This window comes from Xyrauchen texanus, chromosome 29 (assembly GCF_025860055.1).
Source record: "Xyrauchen texanus isolate HMW12.3.18 chromosome 29, RBS_HiC_50CHRs, whole genome shotgun sequence".
NCBI classification, from domain to species: Eukaryota; Metazoa; Chordata; class Actinopteri; order Cypriniformes; family Catostomidae; genus Xyrauchen; species Xyrauchen texanus.
This window is the reverse complement of record NC_068304.1, coordinates 40,548,670-40,569,348: the sequence shown is the minus strand read 5'-3', so window position 1 is coordinate 40,569,348 and position 20,679 is coordinate 40,548,670. Positions and strand designations below refer to the sequence as shown.

Here is a 20,679-nt window from a genome sequence, read left to right as displayed (position 1 = left end):
CATGAAAGTTTCGAAAACAATGTTGCCAAAGCATCATATAGAATAAATAAAATAGAATAAAAGCAAAATACATTTTGTCCAATAACTTGGCCAGTATATAATATAATTATTAGTAATATATAAATAACAGCAATATATAAATTATTATTATTATTATTATTTATTTGACCACATCACATTGTGTGTGTGTGTGTGTGTTGTCTAGATCTTTCACTGTCCCTCAGGTTGTGGCATGCTGATACATATTGGGCAGCAAGATGTGCCCCGTCTCCTTCTCCTAGGAGTATTTGTAATTCTCTCTCTCTCTCTCTCTCTCTCTCTCTCTCTCTCTACACACACACACACACACACACACACACACACACACACACACACACACACACACACACACACACTATTGTAGCATCACACAACAAGAACCTGCAACCCACAACTCTCGAAACTCTATTTAAATGAAATGCAGAGTAACAGATTCTCTTGCTTCAATTTGCTTTACACATTACAGCTAAATCTGTTTGTCACTACTCGTTTGTGCACGTAATCCCATTCTTTACATACAGAGTGTGTTCACGCACTGACGGTGCTTTAATAGCGATTGTCACACAATAATAGATAACACAAAACAGGTCAAACTTTGGGCATCCATGTTTCTTGTTCACAGCTGCAAAACACCAAAGCATTGCGGTATGGCAAGCCAAATTGACTTTTAATTATGTGTAGCATTTCAATTACAGATATCTGTAATTACATTTTTAATAAACAAAATGTTAATTCTTGAGACAGAATTACTACTAATGAAAATGTATGAACAGAACAAGAGTCCCTATATGCATTTTTAAACGTTGCACGGCATCCAAAAAAATGCAACGCTCCTGCATTATAAGCTAAAAAGAGATGAACGGTCAAAGACGTCTGCCTGGAGCATGTTTACATTAAAAACTATTGAAGAAACAGCACAGATGGACAGACAGCACGTTTCAATTGTGATCCAATAACACCATTGTGATGCAGTCTCACACACAATTAAATGTGTTCATTGCAGTTTGGACATGCACATAGAGAAACTAGCTAAACCAAGCACATGACAATACTTACATGGACAACATTGACATAATCATCATCAGAAAGAGTCTCAAGCATTTCACTGACAGAAGTCTGAATGAGTTTAAGGGTCAGTCCAGATACACTTCCACTCCTGCAACACATCAATACAAACACAAAGCCATTTACGCATTGTCGATCAAATTTCCTCACATCTTAATAACAGAGCAAAAATGACAACATCTAGAGCACGTAAGCACATAAGTCCACACGCAACTTGAAAAGCGCTCATCTGAGTGATTTGTGATTTACAATAATACTCACGCATCCACAAGAATCAGCATGTCCTTGGGCGAAGCAGCACCTTGAACATACCTGAACACAAAAGAAACAAACATTCTGGATCTCTTTCAAGCAGAGAGTGTCTTTACAACAAGAACAAAGAATAGAAAGAATTCAGAGCACACACAAAGAGAAACTCATGGTAGTACCAAGGCCGCCGGCGCACGTCGTACAGGTCGATTTTACTGGGGGTTTTCCTAGCATCCATCCAAGGGGAAGCTGAATGGAGAGAGACAGGAAATGGACATATGAATGACCTTTGAACCCCAACTGCATTTGATTTGTCATATCTCGCAATAGAAACCCATCTCGGCATTCGATGGGGTCGGTTTGTCGTTTATATTGACTGTAGTCATGTCTATAAAGAGCCTTGATGTCCCCAGCAAGATTTCAGCTTCGATTTTTCTCTTTCACAATAGGATTTTTTCCCATAAGGACAAACCTCATTGGATACTCATTTGTGACCATCACAGCTGAACATCTAACGACACATGTCTCTTCTTAAATGGCATCCCATGATCTGGTATTTCTGTAAGTCCTGCCCGAGACACAGTAATTTGTGTCTTCATGACTGTACGGCGCACACACTGGCGTTTCGGCACACAGATAACCGAAGTTTTCAGCCTGATCTCGTCAAAATGACGTTACTGTGGCAACACTTTTGTAAAATGATATTAAGTGGTTCCTTAGACATATCACAGCAACAAAATCAACAAAACCGACCTCTCTAGCCTAAACCGTAAACCTAAACCCAACCGAAAGTGTCAGAAAAAGCAAATGTGAGACCTGTGTGTGTGTGTGTGTGTGTTTGTCTTTTTGGTTCAGTTTAATATTAAACTATTATTTATATCGTCAAGCCGGTTCTCGCCACCTCCTTTCCATTAATCCCTTTACATTGGTGCCGAAACCCGGGAAGGAGGAGGGATGTGCCGTAGTAGAGTCCTCGCCACTACCATCCACCCCAATGGAGCAGCCGCGGAGCCGCCGGAGGATGGAGAGTGGATGAATGGCAGCCGACCGCGAAGGGAGAAGGGGCTCTTAGCCGCTGCCAGCGCCGGGGGGAGACCACTACCAGCCGCTAAACTCGGCAGGGTCGTGACGACGGCAGACCACGAGTGGGGAGGGGCTCCCAGCCGACCTCCTGGAGCAGGAGAACCATTGCCAGGGGCGGGGGAGACCCCTTCTGTTTCCCGAAAACGCGGCGGGGAGTTACAAACAACATCTCTTTTGAACACTTGTGCTCGTCATCTAACGACTTGAGACATCAGAAGACATGACGACGTTTTTCCGGTAAGGGATCATAGTGAGCAATGATACACCCTGGTTTTTATGGTGCATTGTGGGATTTCTTTCAGGGAGCGAACTGGCAGGATTTTGCGACTGAGACAGCCCTAGAAATGTCCGCCTCCCTGATCAGCGCCCTGACTATTGAACTAGGCAACTGATTGAGAAGCACCCTAAACCACTTTTGGTGGTAATCCCCATTATGCCACGAATATTCATCTTAACTTGCATTGAATCCGGAACATTCTTATAGCTTTGGTCAGCAAGCAACCGACTAGCTGTTACCTAGAATGCCCTAGCAACCACCCAGAAGCCTAGAAATGGCATAGCAATGCCCAGGCAACCACCCACAACACCCATCAAGGTGCCCGAGCAAGCACTTCTCACTGTCGTCAATGAACTCACGGTTTTTTAATCTAGTTAGAGTCTTAAACACAAAACACACAGACCAATTTCAGCAATGCAAACTCTTACAAACCTGTTAAAGGACAGAGATTCAACTTTGGTTAATAACCTATTTATATGCAAACTTTTTAGCAAGGGCTTGACCATTACAAACGTGAAAGTGATGGAAATGAATTGTGCACCTCATTACATGTCTCCTCTGTCATCATTAAAGCTCAGAAGAATGCAGCGAGACCTCTGCTGAGCTGCTGCGATATTTGATCCTATAATTTGATATGAAAATGTGGTGTAATTTAAGCTGGTACTGCATGCTATGTTTACCAATTAGACATGGAGGAGACTTACAAAGAGAGGTGTGTGTGTGTGTGTGTGTGTGTGTGTGTGTGTGTGTGTGTGTGTGTGTGTGTGTGTGTGTGTGTGTGCATGAATTCTGATTGTAATGTGTTGAAATGCGTGTGCTCTGAAAGCAAGAATGGATGAATTCATAAACAGTCGCTGCACTTTGGCATGCAGTGTATTTCAGCACGAAACCTGCATTTGGGTCACTAACGAATCAGGTGCAATACAGCAGCAATGGGTGCAATAAACTTTTAGTGAATTCCCCTGACATATTATTCACCTGGGTAATAGCGAGCTAATCCAGTCGCGCTGCCAAACACTTGCCACAGTAGTGTCGGGTCCTCTTCTCTGTTCCTCTTAAAGACCTCCTCCAAAGCTTCAGTCCAGTTCAACTCATTCAACAATATGGTCGCTGAAATATATATAAAGACACGTGCAATGTTAGATATATAAAAAGATGAACATGGTAAACAGACATTAAGCCCTCAGATCTTGTTACAACCCAGAATATACTGAGCAGGGCCAGAAAAATGCCATTGAAAGCCACAAAAATGTCCACAAAATGTCAAATATAGGAGCAAAAAAATAAATAAAATGTCGCCATTATGAATTATTTTATTGTATTTATTTTTTTAGTTGATGTTTATGGGCAAGAGGTAATAAATTCTTGATCTAGTTATTCATTTAGACTAGTGTTGTCACGGTACCAAAAGTTCAGTAGGTGGTACCAATACCAGTGAAATTTCACAGTACTCGATACCATTTTCGGTACCAAAGCACAACACTAAAACAGGTTACTAAACAACAAAGTCTACAAAACATCCGCAGCAGAACTAAGAACAGAAATATGCCATTGAGCAACACTTTCATTTAAATATATTATTTTTGAATTATAACAAAACTGAACAGTGTATGTTAAAGTATGTTTGAACACTTATAAGATTTGCTTCAACTTTTGCAACTTTTACTTTAAGTTTTTACAGAGTACTAAAGAAAATCCTAAATAAACAAGCACACAATAGAATGAATTAAACACAATTTCCAAACTAATGTGCAAAGTGCTCTCTTATTAATAAAGCTGCATATTGACATTTTTCTTCATGATAAGAAATGCACAGTGATGTATAGATTTATAGATGGATATAGATAGATATATAGATATGATTAAATAAGTTCTAATCGAGCTGCATTAAGTGTGTGCGCTCGAGGGATGAGCGTCCCGTGACGGAGTCTCTCTCAGCCGGTGCAGTTTCAATCTCTCCCCCTGAGATCGGGACATTCACACGACTCATTGAAGAGGCACCGACCACACGGAGAAATGCCCGTTTCTGAGTTTATAGTTATTAACATGAGCAGCTTCTGTATTATTTGAACTTTAATAAAGCAATTTTACTGCATTTAAGATGTTTCCTTTAAAGAGCTCCGCCTCCGCTTATTCCACAACGGGACATGCTTCTGAATGTACTTTAATCATTCCCTAATACTTTGGGATCTACATCAAATAAACTGAAAGTTTGGAGTGCATCTGTGATCGGTGTAATTCTGAACTGCTGCTCTCACGCGTCACCGTTACAGTTTAATGTGATTTCATGTTACGTTAAATGAGATCAAACGGCTATTCGACAACGAACATTTTTCTCATCAATTTTTTATATTGATAATGTCGACTAAAGGTTTCAGCCCTAATACAAATGATAATATGCTTTTAAACTCGCCTGCTTTATTTGCTTGAATAAATCCGGGTGTCTTTCATCTGCTTCATTAAGTTTGATGTGTTTCCTCCTTTCGTCAGAAAATTGTGAAAGTAGCGTTTACAAACAGGCTTTTGCTGATCTGTGATGTTTCCCTTTTCATCAGCCTCACCTGCTTTCCCACTTTTCAGTTCAGTTGACATGATTCAGTCGAGACTCCACAGCAGTTGCTTGTCATCATCTTTTGCTTGTTGTGAGCGTTCGAAAGTTACCGCCTCTGCGTGGGTAACGGGTAGACCCGGTACTCGTTACCCTTCAGAAATTCTAGTATCGTAAATCATTTTTTGTTTGAGTACCGACTTGGTACCAACACTAATTTAGAGAATATATGTTAATCTGTTGATTATTTTTGATGATTTTATTTGGTAAACTGAAATTATTTTTATTATTATAAGCCAAAACAAAATCAGTATACGGAGATATAGAAAGAGTTTTGAAGCCGGAGTGTTTAATTTCCATGTCACTAGTGGCAACAAACCAAATTTAATAAAATTACATTAATAAAATGTATAGAATTATAACAGTCACAGCATTCCAGTTGCATTAAAATAAACAATTGCATTAAAAAAAATGTACTCGAAAATTTAAAAAAATTATATCAGCTTACTGAAATTTTCTCAATCACAAAAATGCACCTTTCAGCCAAAATCAACATTCTTAAATCAAATTCTGTATTCAAATCCAGCCATATACAGTATATATATAGGTCCTGGTGCTTATAGTGACTTATACAGTCCAGAAAAAGGAAATGCAGAGATAGGAGGAGTAGATAGACAATAAGAGTCATTTACACTCGTATCAAGTGGCGCTGTTAACGGAGTAATTCATGCTATGCATCGAGGGCTCTTCATCTTTTTTAGCTGCAAACAAGCTGATTGACTTTATTGCATCATCACGGAGGGAACCATATAAACCTATAATCATCCTATCAAACCTTTTGCCTCTGAAACGGCTGCAGGCTGATAGGCAGTCACAAGTGTTCGTAGAGATTATGCTAATAAGGTGAGAAAACAGCCTGCATGTCAACAATTATTGTAATGGAGCATGAAATATTCAGTGTTATAACAACCATAACTTTAATTGTATTGGCTGGCACGCAGCACAGGCTGGAGGGCAAAGCTGAGCAAGAGGAAAAATAAAGGAAATGAGGCACATTTTCTCAAGGGTCTTGCCCAAGAACAAGACAAAATGACCGATCATTGACTTTAGAATTGAGAACATTTTCCAACCCAAGTAATATTAATAAAATGTAGCTGCAAGCAGCGATGATGGGCACCAGGCACCATGGGTCCACCTCCACCCTGTGACTATAGGACAATAATGCAAGGTGGACACATGCATTTGGCATTCGACATTATTCTAAACAATTTTGAAGCAATTTGGGTTCATATAAGAGGACTATTTTAAAGTCTGTTGTAAGAGCTGCACTTCCTGCTGCCAGATGGTGGCGCTATGACCGTGACCCAAAATAGTCACTTCCGTGTGATTAGCCCCCAAGTCTAAACATACATCTAAATTTTAATCTAAATCACACTTTGCACACAGAAGATATGAGACACTTCCTGTTTCCCATTTTTTGCCATTAATGCATCGCCATGGCAACACCGTTTGATACATCAAATCAATTTTCAAAATTTAGCATCTTCAATGTCTTGGCATAATGTTGACCGAAATGTGGTGGCAGTCTCATGCTCTCTCCTAGGAGGAGTATTTAAAATTTCAGCGATTGCAATATTCAAAACTTCCAAAATAGTCGACTTCCTGTTGGGCGGAGCTAATAACTATAATTATGAAAGTTGTACAGCTTGATGAGAACTATATATGTACCAATTTTGGTGACCGTAGGTGAAAATCGGGGTGCAACAGAGGCCGTCTTACATGCCCATTTTAAAGGGGGCGCTACAGCTGCGCTTTCATACCAGGGCGCCCCTCAATGTCCGGCACCCATGCATGGTTTCCATGGTGATTAAAACCACTACTGTAACTAATCGATGCTGGCAAGTGGCCATGGCAGAAGCTAGATGGTCACAGAATATCAGAGCATCGTGGTGGTGAGTTCTCCATGAGTAAACACAACTTATATTTGCTTCATAAAACAAAAAAATACAGGTCTAACAAGAGAACGCTTGCTGTCAAATAGATTCATTAATTCTCTTCCAAAACTCACACTTGTACTCATCCAAAGCAGTCAGTAGTACACAGTGTCTCATCACATTCCCAGCAGTAGACAACATGTCACCGCGGTCCAGGCGAGTTCTATAGAAGTGTGTCTGCAGGGAATGGAGGAGCTACTTACAGCCGTCATATATATCCGTGGGGATATGCACAGCCGTATGGTTGTAGGAAGTGAAGCGGTTTTTGAATGACGGGTCCTCTTTAAATTCAGGTCTGATCCGGTTTTTCCTTCCTTCTGTTTCATTGGCTTTCATCTGTAGGAGAAATAACACTGATATCACCCTACATGATACAATCACTTACTTTTAACGCAATTAATTTGATCAGTCACCTAAAATGATGAGTTTGTTAAATGTAGGGATGCACCGATCCGATACCTGGAAGCTTTTAAGGGGATCGGATATCGGTCCGACGGGCCCGATCCAAATCTGATACCGTGTGCTTGTCGTGTTCGTTACGGTCAAGCTCCAAAAATGACATTAAAGAACGATAAAAACACCATTAAAGTAGTTCATATGACTCGTGCATTTTATTCAAAGACACTTGAAGACGTGCGATAGCTCTGAGAATCACTAAAGAATGTGTTTAATAAGTAAATATAAGAGAATGACGCTGCTCTGTTTACACACATTCGTGACTATTTTTATCATTCACAGCGGTGAGCAATATTTGAACGCTACTCACAAACAACATCTCAGATGCTCAGTAGTTCGGTTCACTTATAATATGCATTTAGAACGGCACCGGAGGAGCATTTGACCAGAATTTGAATATGCAAATTAAACTACTGTGAACTAGCCCACAAACAGACACATACAGGACGTCCCGGAGAGTTCACAATGTCAAAATAAAAGCGTGAGGGGTTTAAAAGTTAAAGGTGCACAATTGAGATATATTAATATTTACTCAATAGTTTGGTTCACTTATATGCATTTTTACCAGAATTTGAATATGCAAATTAAACTACTGTGAACTAGCCCACAAACAGACACACACAGGACGTCCCGGAGAGTTCACAATGTCAAAATAAAAGCGTGAGGGGTTTAAAAGTTCAAGGTGCACGATTGATATACATATTACTATTATAATATATATTATTATGATTATCATCATCAATTGTTTTGAAATTCTAACCATATTTAAGTTAAATGGGTGCCAATAAATAACTGTGCATGAAAAGTGAGCCGATATTTTACAAATAAATTAACAAAAAACTGATTTGAAGTCCAGAAACAAGTTGAACATTTTTTTGCAGACTGGAATTCCTGTCAATGTTGCTGCTACATTATCCAGTGCACTAGTCAATAATAAAGTGTTTAATCTATACATTTATATTGAAATAATGTGTAGTTTGAGACATATTAAAGAGTCCCAATTATTAACACAATAATGTAAAGATATTCAAATCTGATTAAGCAAAACAACAACACTATCGGATCGGTGCATCCCTACTTCAATGTGAGTAAAGACCATTTGAAGAATGATGTTACATTTATGTACATTTATTCATTAGGCAAACGCTTTTATACAAAGCGACGTACAAAACATAAGCGAGACATTAGCACGAATAATGTGCTTATAACAACACGCTCCATGTCAGTTGTGATATATAGTGACAGTAAATGAGTGTCCTCTAGACTACAGAAGACACGTCATCATCTCCGACGGCCTTAAATAACTCATAAACACGCATGATCATGAGTGGACACGATTCATGTTTGATATAGAAGAGAAGACCGATGGTTGAGTCGTACTCACATCATCCTTGGCATTAAAGTAAACGATATCGTCCTCCTGCAGAGAGAGAGGGGAATAATCATATAAGAGTATTTTTACATTATAATATTCCTGATGTGATTGTGCATGATATATATATTATTTACAATTATTAATAAAATAGTTTATAATTATTTAATCATTATATACTGGATTATTGTTATTTGAAGGGCTTTCTCTGCAAATATTTATAATTAATTGGAAAAACATGTAATTAAATTAATCTAGAATCGTTTATTTATTTATTTATTTATTGTACAGAATGCTTTATAAATACACATTTATATATTATTATTATTATTATTATTTTCTAAATGTTTTTCCAAGAACTTGACACATGCATTCGATGTGTAAAATGTTTATGATTTTATTAACTTCAGACGCACATATTTGTCAAAAATAAATACTTAAAATACTTTCCTTGCTCCGTGAATACAGGCGAGTGATAATATAAATGATATATTTGACAAATATCATGAATGTTTTGAGTTTCTCATGGTTACTCCAACAACAACATGAACAAAATGTGCCTTTTGTAAAATGTAAAATGTTTTTCATTTGTTTAAAGGGGTAAAAATGATCCTCTCCGTTTTATGGTTTTATTGTCACACGACTTGGTATTAATTTTGACACAAAACTGAATAAAATTGTCAACATAATGTAGATTCAAATCATTGTTTTGAGGGAACTGCATTTTTTTATCAAAAGATACAGACAGAAACAAAAAAAAAGCATCACTTTATTCACCATCATACATTTACTGAAATGCAGTGCTTGCCCAGGCAAAACCCAGAATAAAAAGCTCTACTTATAACTGTGTGTGTGTGTGTGTGTGTGTGTGTGTGTGTGTGTGTGTGTACAGTCCAAGTGTATCTGCGGGAGATATACAGAATGAGTATTCAGTGACATCATCTTGAGACATCAGTGAGAGTAGAGTGAAATTAGATCTATTAAGCAGCAACACTCCCTCACCGACATAAACACACACACACACACACACAAGACACACACTCACTCACTCACTCACTCACACACACACACACTCTCACACACACACACTCACTCACACACACACTCACACACACACACACACACACATACACACACTCACTCACTCACTCACTCACACACACACACACACACACACAAAGACACACACTCACTCACTCACTCACTCACACACACACACACACACACACTCACTCACACACACACTCACTCACACACACACACACACACACACTCTCACACACACACACACTCACTCACACACACACTCACACACACACACACACACACACACACACACACACAGGGTCAAACGAGGCTTTGGCACGATTCGATTATTTATTTATCAATATATTCATTCCCTTGTTTGTTTGCATTTAATTTAATGAATCTCGAACTTGGCATAACAATGAGTTCTAACACAAGAGGCATTTAGTGAGAATGAGCCGGTGTATAATCCATTTCAAAAGCCTCTCCCACTGCTGCCGTCTTCATTAACAATGCTGTAATTAAACATCTGCAGAGAACTTCATCTCTGAATAACATCTGACATTTATTCCCTTGCCTTAAATGAACTGGATGCACAAGACGCCTGTGAAAACTGAAACAATGTTTAAAAACAGAATAACAAAACAGATCATTTCTGTCCCGAATGCTGATTGGTCAAAACAGAAAAGACGTTTTGCTGTATGTTCAATTTTGCAAAGCTTGAGTAAAAGCAATAGAATAGCATGTTTTATAATATCATGGGCATGCAATAACAAATGACTCTTGCTTAAAATCACAAAATGTATTGCTTATAAAAAATACAAATAAGAATAATAAATCTTGCACAATTACTTACTTCATACTCATCTTTCCATTGATGTTCCATTTGAAAATTCTCGGCTGCAGTTGCCAAAGTCTAAAAAAAGAACAACAAATAAACTATTTTAATGTCATAAGCACAGCGTCAAAGTACCTGTGAACATGATCAAAGCAGGTAATCGTTTCCTATAATATATTGCTTTAATCATTAAGCAATTGCTACACTAATCAAAGCATAGTGTTCCCAATTAGCATGCATGCAGGCAAATTCCTAATCCTTGAAGATTTTAAGTGGAGATTACATGTCAATTTTAAGTTCAGTCAAAGAGTTCAATTTAAAGTTAAATGTAATTGTAATATATGAGCTCACTCAATATTGTAAGATCAGTTAATATGCATCTGTAGAACAAAATCCAAATCTGAGAGATCTATTAACTAAAACTTGAAGTTTATTAAACTGATGTCACTGATCTGCCAATGGTGGGATATGACAATAGCATTTATACGCTGGCTACCACCCCTGGAGTTCGCTAGTTCGCTAGTTCGAATCCCAGGGCGTGCTGAGAGACTCCAGCCAGGTCTCCTTAGCAACCAAACTTTCCCAGTTGCTAGGGAGGGTAGAGTCACATGGGGTAACCTCCTCGTGGTCGCTATAATGTGGTTCTCGCTCTCGGTGGGGCGTGTGGCGAGTTGTGTGTGGATGCCCCGGAGAATAGCGGTAAGCCTCCACACGCGCTACGTCTCCGCGGTAACGCGCTCAACAAGTCACATGATAAGATGCGCAGATCGACGGTCTCAGATGCAGAGGAAACTGAGATTCGTCCTCCACCACCTGGACTGAGGCGAGTCACTACACCACCACGAGGACTTCGAGCGCATTGGGAATTGGGCATTACAAATTGGGTGAAAAAGGAAAAAAATAATAATAATAAAGACCTTATTGTTCTTCTAGGCATTTATTATTACTATTATTATTATTATTATTATTATTATTATTTATTTTTTTCAAATGATCGCATTTTTGAGGGCTTAAACATGCTCAAAAACTCATGAAACTTTGCACACGCATCAGAAGTGGTGAAAAGTTACATCTGATATGGGTTTCAGCATTAGGTGTGGCAAAATAGCTCAATAGCGCCACTTACAAACTTTCAATAATGTGCGCTTTACACTACCTTTCACCTATATGTACGAAAATTGGTACAACTGTGTAACATGCCAATACCTACAAAATGTCTCTTGGACCCATGCCTAATCTCAACAGGAAGGCCTTGAGATGCTAAATTGTGAAGCTTTTGAGTTTTGACTGCACGGCGTGGTCGTGGCGGTCTGACAAAGTTAGATGTTTCGCCATGAAACAGGAAGTTGTTGTAACACAAACATACAAGTTCCAGTCTGCCCCAAACTTCACATGTTTGATAAGAGTCCCGGCCTGAATACATCTACGTGCCAATGTTGAATTATAGTCATAGCGCCACCTACTGGCAACAGCCAATTCCAGATCTTGTACTTTAACAAACTACTCTTAGAGCCATATCCTAAACCCAACAGGAAGTCAGCCATTGTGCTATATCTCTTCGATTATTGCTCAGTTTTTGCCATTTCCAGACATCGTACTTTAACAAACTCCTAGAGATTAAATCAAATCAACATTATATTTAGTCTGTTTTAATCTAAAGGCCTTAGTGATGTTAAATTGTGAAGCTTTGAGTTTTCATTGAAGGGCGTGTGTGTGGCGGCCTGATAAAGTTCGATATGAAACGAGTCACATTTTTGAGGCCTAAACATGCTGAAAAACTCATGAAACTTTGCGCACATCTCAAAAGTGGGGAAAATTACGCCTGATACTGGTTTTTAGAATTAATTGATAAAGTTCGATGTTTCGCCATGAAACAGGAAGTTGTTGTAACTCAAACATAAAATATCCAATCTGCTCCAAACTTCACATGTTTGATAAGAGTCCCGGCCTGAACACTTCTATATGCCAATATTTATAGTCATAGCGCCACCTAATGGCAACAGAAAATTACATGTTTTACACCGTGATACAGTGATATTCCCTGGCACAGCAGCCCCAATGGGCACCAGAGTGCGAGGGCCCGTTCATCGCTGCTTGCAGCTTTATTTATTATTATTATTATTATTTTAACACCTCGTTTTTAACAAATTAATTAATTTAATTCATGTTGGACTTCATCTTATGCCACATATTCAGCATGAGCTAAAGCAAAATGCTAACAAATCAATTAAAGGTATAGTTCACTCAGAAATGAATAGTCATAGTGTACACACCATCACGTTGTTCCAAACCCACATGACCTTCTTTTTACCGTGACACATGAAACATCATGCACATGACAGCATCAGTAACATTTCTATTTAATTGTATACAAATATATATATGCAATTAAAGTGAATGGTGACTGAGACAAACACATTCCCCAACATCTAGGCTACTTTAATGTTCCAAGGAAAAAAAGTAAGTAATTCTGATTCAGAATAAGGTGAATAAACATGTGAGTAAATGATGACATCATTTTCGTTTTGGCCCTTTTAAGGGCCCATAATTGACACATTTATAGAATTTTATTTTCCCTGTAGCCCCCTTACAATCTTTGTAAAATCTTTGTACAAATATTAATCAATATAAAGACAACCAGAATAATTGACTTTAATAAAGCCAATTTCACTCTCTTGGAGGGAGCTCTTATTTCAAAATAGCCCCAAAAAACATGTTTTGCATGATATAAACATAGCACAAGCTGATTGCTTCTGTAATGTGAGCTAGCAGTATAGTACAGCCCAGCATTTGCTTTAAATAAACACAAGTACCTGCCAACCAACAGAGATACCGCGACCACCAGATACTCGCTCATGAAGCCATAACAGATGAAATCCAACCTTGCCTGTGCATCTACATCTACATCTTGGATTTGTCGGCATAATTGTGCTCTATCCCACTTCTGGACTCCAAAACTGAGGTGTAATTATATCAGATGGGGAAATATGGGCCTGCAAGGTGGGCGTAGGAGCTAACGCCAATTCCAGCTGCGTCTCGGATGAGTCTTGCAACAGTTCTCATCAAGCTTTGTCAAAACTCTTTGCAATAACTTTTACAAAATAGTAATAAGAAGTGAGCAGGTGTATCCATACTTGTGTATCCACTAGGTCTGTCAAACGATGAAACGATTAGTATTAAAATGTAAGAATCCATAGACATGCAGGCCAGCATTAAACCTCTAGTGCGCAGTGCAAGGCCACTGCAATCATGTGACGAGCGCTATCTGTGTGTTTTGTGTGCTTCAATCGTAATGATCCTCTGCTTTGCTACATTGGTAAAATGCTTGGCACAGGTCTTCGCATAATGTCCCCACCATCTGCTTTCACGACGGACAATGCATGGTTTATTAGGGTCATACAAGGACATGCGTTAATGCCATTAAAAAAATAGTGGCATTAAAGAAATATTGCATTAACGCGTTATTAACGTATGCACACAATGATGGGACCAGCCATCAGAAAAACACTTGTCTATCCAATGCAGACAGTATAGACGCTGCTCTTACAATTAAAGGGGCAAACACACAATTAGACACTCTAGAGCAGCAAGTCTGAGCTGAGATCACGCCGTCTCCACACCTCCTCTGCACAGTCTGTGAACGACTAAAAATACACAGATTCACACTCAGGCACGTACACATTTACACATGCACCCGGCGCTCAGGAAGATCCGCTTGTTATTCCGAATATGGACGAGTGCGTTCAAATTAACAGTACTCATAAAATATGGCATAAAATCCCAGAAGTGTAAAATACCATGCGCTCCCCTCATACAAACACGCTACAGTTAAACCACACCGTGAGCAAAGCACCACATCAATATATCCACGCAGCATCCACAGCATGCTGCTGCCATAACAACCGTTTCCAGGACAGACTCATTAGTGGCCTGCGGTCTTTAGAGGTCTTCAAGGGAGTCAAGGTTTATGGAATTCATAATGGAAACCAAGACTGAAGTATTTCAACTCATTATAGAGAACTATTATAACAGTGATAATGAAAGACGGAGGTGAGCGATCCATTCATTGAGTTTCAGGCAGACAAAGGTTGAGAGATGATGTGAAGTTTCATTTGTGTTAAGACATCATCTTAATGTGTCATATAGGCAATATAATGAGTAAAAAGCTATAGGAGACATCTCTGCAGCTAAAACACACTGTAAACCCTAATGCCCAAAATCATTTCTTGTTTTGAGAAGGTAAACATTCGAATAAATTAACCTTGATGAGTATATTCTCTTTCTTTTGAGTTCATGAAACTTTAAAAATTATGTAACTGATTACCTCAAATTGTTTGAGTTCTGCTAACTTATACGGGTTTACGGTGCACATAGTTTGTTACAATTTACAGAAGGAAGGGAGAGAGGAAGCAGAGAAGGAAATGGAAGTGAAAATTGATGGAAGGAAAGATAGATGGATGGACGGACAGATGGATGGAAGGATGGACAGATGGATGGAAGGACAAATGGATGGATGGACGAACGGACGGAAGGAAAAATGAAGGATGGATGGACCGATGGAAGGAAGGACAGATGGATGGATGGACGGACGGACGGAAGGAAAAATGAAGGATGGACAGATGGAAGGAAGGACAGATGGATGGATGGAAAGATAGATGGATGGACGGACAGATGGATGGACGAATGGACGGAAGGAAAAATGAAGGAAGGATGGACGGATGGAAGGAAGGAAAAATGAAGGAAGGATGGACAGATGGAAGGACTGACAGATGGATGGACGGGAGGAAAAATGAAGGAAGGATGGACAGATGGATGGAAGGACAAATGGATGGATTTACGAACGGACGGAAGGAAAAATGAAGGATGGATGGACCGATGGAAGGAAGGACAGATGGAAGGATGGACGGACGGAAGGAAAAATGAAGGATGGACAGATGGAAGGAAGGACAGATGGATGGATGGAAAGATAGATGGATGGACGGACAGATGGACGAATGGACGGAAGGAAAAATGAAGGAAGGATGGACGGATGGAAGGAAGGAAAAATGAAGGAAGGATGGACAGATGGAAGGACTGACGGATGGATGGACGGAAGGAAAAATGAAGGAAGGATGGACAGATGGATGGAAGGACAGATGGATGGATGGACGAATGGACGGAAGGAAAAATGAAGGAAGGATGGACGGATGGAAGGAAGGACAGATGGATGGATGGACGGAAGGAAAAATGAAGGAAGGATGGACAGATGGAAGGACTGACGGATGGATGGACGGAAGGAAAAATGAAGGAAGGATGGACAGATGGAAGGACTGACGGATGGATGGACGGAAGGAAAAATGAAGGAAGGATGGACAGATGGATGGATGGACATCAAAAGGGGGTCATTTTTGACCCCGACACTATGAGAGTTAAGCATTATTCGCTCAACCAATGGCTTAAGTTGGGGGCGGGACAACCTGTTTTGCTGACCAATGGGAGATGGGGTGAGTGTGTATGAACCTGTATGAAAATGATTTAAAGCCACAGAACACCCATATACGGGGAGCAGGAAGCTGAGAGTGTGGGAGGTAAAGCAGATAATTCAAGTTGAATAGAGTCAAATAGAGAGTCAAATAGTGTTCAAATAGTAGAGTCAAATAGTGTTCAAATAGAGTCAAATAGTGTTCAAATAGAGGTCAAATAGGGTCAAATAGAGTTCAAATAGAGTTCACATAGGGTCAAATAGACTCAAATAATGTTCAAATAGACTCAAATAGAGTCAAATAGTGTTCAAATAGAGTCAAATAGAGTTCAAATAGGGTCAAATAGACTCAAATAGAGTCAAATAGTGTTCAAATAGAGTCAAATAGAGTTCAAATAGGGTCAAATAGAGTTCAAATAGGGTCAAATAGAGTCAAATAGAGTCAAATAGTGTTCAAATAGTCAAATAGAGTCAAATAGTGTTCAAATAGAGTCAAATAGGGTCAAATAGACTCAAATAGTGTTCAAATAGACTCAAATAGTGTTCAAATAGAGTCAAATAGTGTTCAAATAGAGTCAAATAGAGTTCAAATAGTGTTCAAATAGAGTCAAATAGAGTTCAAATAGAGTCAAATAGGGTCAAATAGACTCAAATAGTGTTCAAATAGACAAATAGTCAAATAGAGTTCAAATAGAGTTCAAATAGGTTCAAATAGAGTCAAATAGAGTTCAAATTGAGTCAAATAGAGTTCAAATAGGGTCAAATAGACTCAAATAGAGTTCAAATTGAGTCAAATAGAGTTCAAATAGAGTTAAATAGTGTTCAAATAGAGTCAAATAGTGTTCAAATAGAGTTCAAATAGACTCAAATAGTGTTCAAATAGAGTCAAATAGAGTCAAATAGAGTTCAAATTGAGTCAAATAGAGTTCAAATAGACTCAAATAGTGTTCAAATAGAGTCAAATAGAGTCAAATAGAGTTCAAATAGAGTTCAAATAGAGTCAAATAGAGTTCAAATTGAGTCAAATAGAGTTCAAATAGAGTCAAATAGTGTTCATAGGGTCAAATAGGGTCAAATAGTCAAATAGAGTCAAATAGAGTTCAAATAGGGTCAAATAGACTCAAATAGTGTTCAATTAGAGTCAAATAGTGTTCAATTAGAGTCAAATAGTGTTCAATTAGAGTCAAATAGTGTTCAAATAGAGTCAAATAGTGTTCAAATAGAGTCAAATAGTGTTCAAATAGAGTCAAATAGGGTCAAATAGGGTCAAATAGTGTTCAAATAGTGTCAAATAGTGTTCAAATAGAGTCAAATAGTGTTCAAATAGAGTCAAATAGTGTTCAAATAGAGTCAAATAGAGTTCAAATAGGGTCAAATAGTGTTCAAATAGTGTTCAAATAGTGTTCAAATAGTGTTCAAATAGTCAAATAGTGTTCAAATAGAGTCAAATAGTGTTCAAATAGAGTAAAATAGTGTTCAAATAGTCAAATAGAGTTCAAATAGGGTCAAATAGTGTTCAAATAGAGTTCAAATAGAGTCTGTATGTCAGGAAACACATAATTGAGCACAAACAAACTAGTAAAAAGACGCCTTCCAATCTTACGTACAGTATGTTCCCCTGTGATGACACAAGGCTTATCTTTCCTAATGCCAAAGCAAACACAACTAACCCGTAAACTACTGCATCACACAGACATGAAACAAATGCAATCCTGAATGAGTGCAGAGAGAGAGAGAGAGAGAACTCACAGCGGCTGCAATATCACTCCCATCAATCCAGGATGATCCTAGTCATGAAAAAGCATGACAAAAGAAGGCCTGAGCTCATACTGGCGCATTCATCTTTTTTTGCACTTCGCATAAAGTCTCTCATTTGCTTCCAGAACATCGAGATACACACTCTACACAGCCGACAGCAACCTCATTTATTCTGTACGTGTCTCAACCCATCCCAACATCCAGATACAAACACAGCACTTTATGCTCATCCCCTTCAGGTAAGATGCTCAGAAAACCCTCATTAGAGGTGGAGAACAAATATGATTCAAAGTATTGCAATCCTTTACCTTACAATGCTGCAGCGACACGAGAAGGCCGAGAAAGATTGCATTTTTCACAGCAATCTTTTCCATAAAATAAGGGATTGAGCACAGCTCAGAGCAAGAGCGTGTGATGACCGAACACACTTTAGCATTGAAAATGCAAACTCAGAACGAGCGATGTATAATGCCTATGCGAGATGTTGCTTCTAGTGCTCGCCGCTAAGTCGAATATATCACAGTTTCAGTGTTATCACCCTACATCATTTAAAAGTCTATAACTTGCTTATATTGTAAGGATGTTCGTACAGACCCTCCACACACCTCCACTGCGACGGCTTTCATGTAATGAATTGAATATTGTAAATTTAAGTAAAATAACAAACACATTTAACATAAAGCAGTGCAATATTATCATATCATGTTGTCCCTCCTGGTTCCCGCATATATGACATCACCTGAATGCACCGCTGTAACATCACAGTTGGTCCATTATTCCAGGACAAAGACCCAGACAGACCGCAGAATGACACGGGCGATAAACTAAGTGAGGCCGGAGGTATATTGCTTTCTAATGGAAGACTTTGGCTGAGCGTCGCCATCGAGTTACGGCCATCTGTCAGAAACCCTGTTTGGTGCGACTCTCCCGGGCAGCTGAGCGCTTCATAAATGATTCAAGATCTGATGTGTCTATTCACAGATGAAGAAGATATCCTGGAAATGAAACCGCCAGTACGGTGATGGAATAACAAACCAAAAAAACTACATTAATGATGTATTTATTTGTTTAGGGTTAGGTTGTTGTGTTAGAGAACAAAAAAAATTTTAAATCGTGATTGAGGCAAAATATTTTTAATTGTCTCCCTGATGATTTTAGGTCATTACAAAAAAAAAAGTACAAAAAAAAGATATTTTTGTGTGAGTGTGAGTGAGTGAGTGTGTGTGTGTGTTTGTGTGAGTGAGTGTGTGTGTGTGTTTGTGTGAGTGTGTGTGTGCGCAAGTGTGAGTGAGTGTGTGTGTTAGTGAGTGAGTGTGCGCAAGTGTGAGTGAGTGTGTGTGTTTGTGTGAGTGTGTGTGTTTGTGTGAGTGAGTGTGTGTGTGCGCGCAAGTGTGAGTGAGTGTGTGTGAGTTTGTGTGTGCAAGTGTGAGTGAGTGTGTGTGCGCAAGTGTGTGTGTGTGTGTGTGTGTGTGTGTGTGTGTGTGTGTGTGTGTGTGTGTGTGTGTGTGTGTGTGTGTGTGTGTGTGTGTGTGTGTGTGTGTGTGTGTGTGTGTGTGTGTGTGTGTGTGTGTGTGTGTGTGTGTCTGAGTGAGTGTGTGTGTGGGAGCGGTAGTGTAGCGGTTAGTGTGCTGCGCTACGAACCTGGCGACCTGAGTTCGACTCCTGCTCATGGCCAACACCAGTGACGATTATCTGAACCGGTCCCGGGCCTCCCCTAGGTCGACTCAGCCTAAAATGAGTACCTGGTGCGGTGTGTAAAACATCGCCACTGGGGAGACAAAGGCGGTCGGGCGTGGTGCTGGCCACCCACCCCCTCGTGTACCGTTCCGGCCTTCATAGGTGCTCGCTAACAGCACTTGCCCCTACAGTCTGTTCAGGCTAAATGGGGATCTTTGTCTTTGTCTTTGTGCATTCGTGTGTATGAGTGTACACGAGTGTGTGCGTGTGAGTGTGTTTGTGTGTGTAAGAAGCATAAAAGCATTAATAAAGTTGTCCATATGACTTGTGTATTATGTTCAAAGTCTCAGGAAGCCATACATTTATTAGATGAGGGAGATGTTCCATGAGCACTGGAGGTCTGACACCATCAGCACTCGGATGCTTCACTGTGTGTGTCACTCCGCTTGTGTTTGTGCCGTTCTAAACTAAAGTGTAAGAGCAGTGCAGATGTGTTTCTGCAGAGCTTCTGTTTGTCATTTGTATTTGACATGACATATGTTAGCCAGCAGGTGATGGCATGTGAGGCAGTTGGTGACGTGAAGTGAATCCGCATCAGCCAGTGTCTATACAGCAGCTCTTCGTGATCGCTTGTATTACTGCTACACTACTAAAGCTAGAAAATAACTTTAAATGAACAACTTCAGCACTAAGGCTCATCACAGCTGAGAGACACAACAGACTGATTAATGACACAATGGGTGCTGTTTAAAATGGCTATATTTCCATCTTCAGAAAGCTGACAGCATCTCTGCTTGGGTCTGGCAACAGGTGATCACACACGCTCTCTCTCTCTC

General features: G+C 39.4%; 1 protein-coding gene across 1 annotated transcript in view; it reads right to left on the bottom strand.

Moving 5' to 3' along the window:
- Positions 1-20,679, bottom strand: part of LOC127622729 (voltage-dependent calcium channel subunit alpha-2/delta-1-like) — a 123,198-nt gene that overhangs the window by 78,805 nt on the left and 23,714 nt on the right. The window contains exons 4-10 of the mRNA XM_052096781.1: positions 10,966-11,025; positions 9,096-9,131; positions 7,459-7,591; positions 3,692-3,823; positions 1,533-1,602; positions 1,366-1,416; positions 1,096-1,195 (exon numbers count right to left, since the gene is read on the bottom strand). Of these exons, the coding sequence (XP_051952741.1) occupies positions 1,096-1,195; positions 1,366-1,416; positions 1,533-1,602; positions 3,692-3,823; positions 7,459-7,591; positions 9,096-9,131; positions 10,966-11,025 (582 nt within the window). The remainder of the gene's footprint in view (positions 1-1,095; positions 1,196-1,365; positions 1,417-1,532; positions 1,603-3,691; positions 3,824-7,458; positions 7,592-9,095; positions 9,132-10,965; positions 11,026-20,679) is intronic.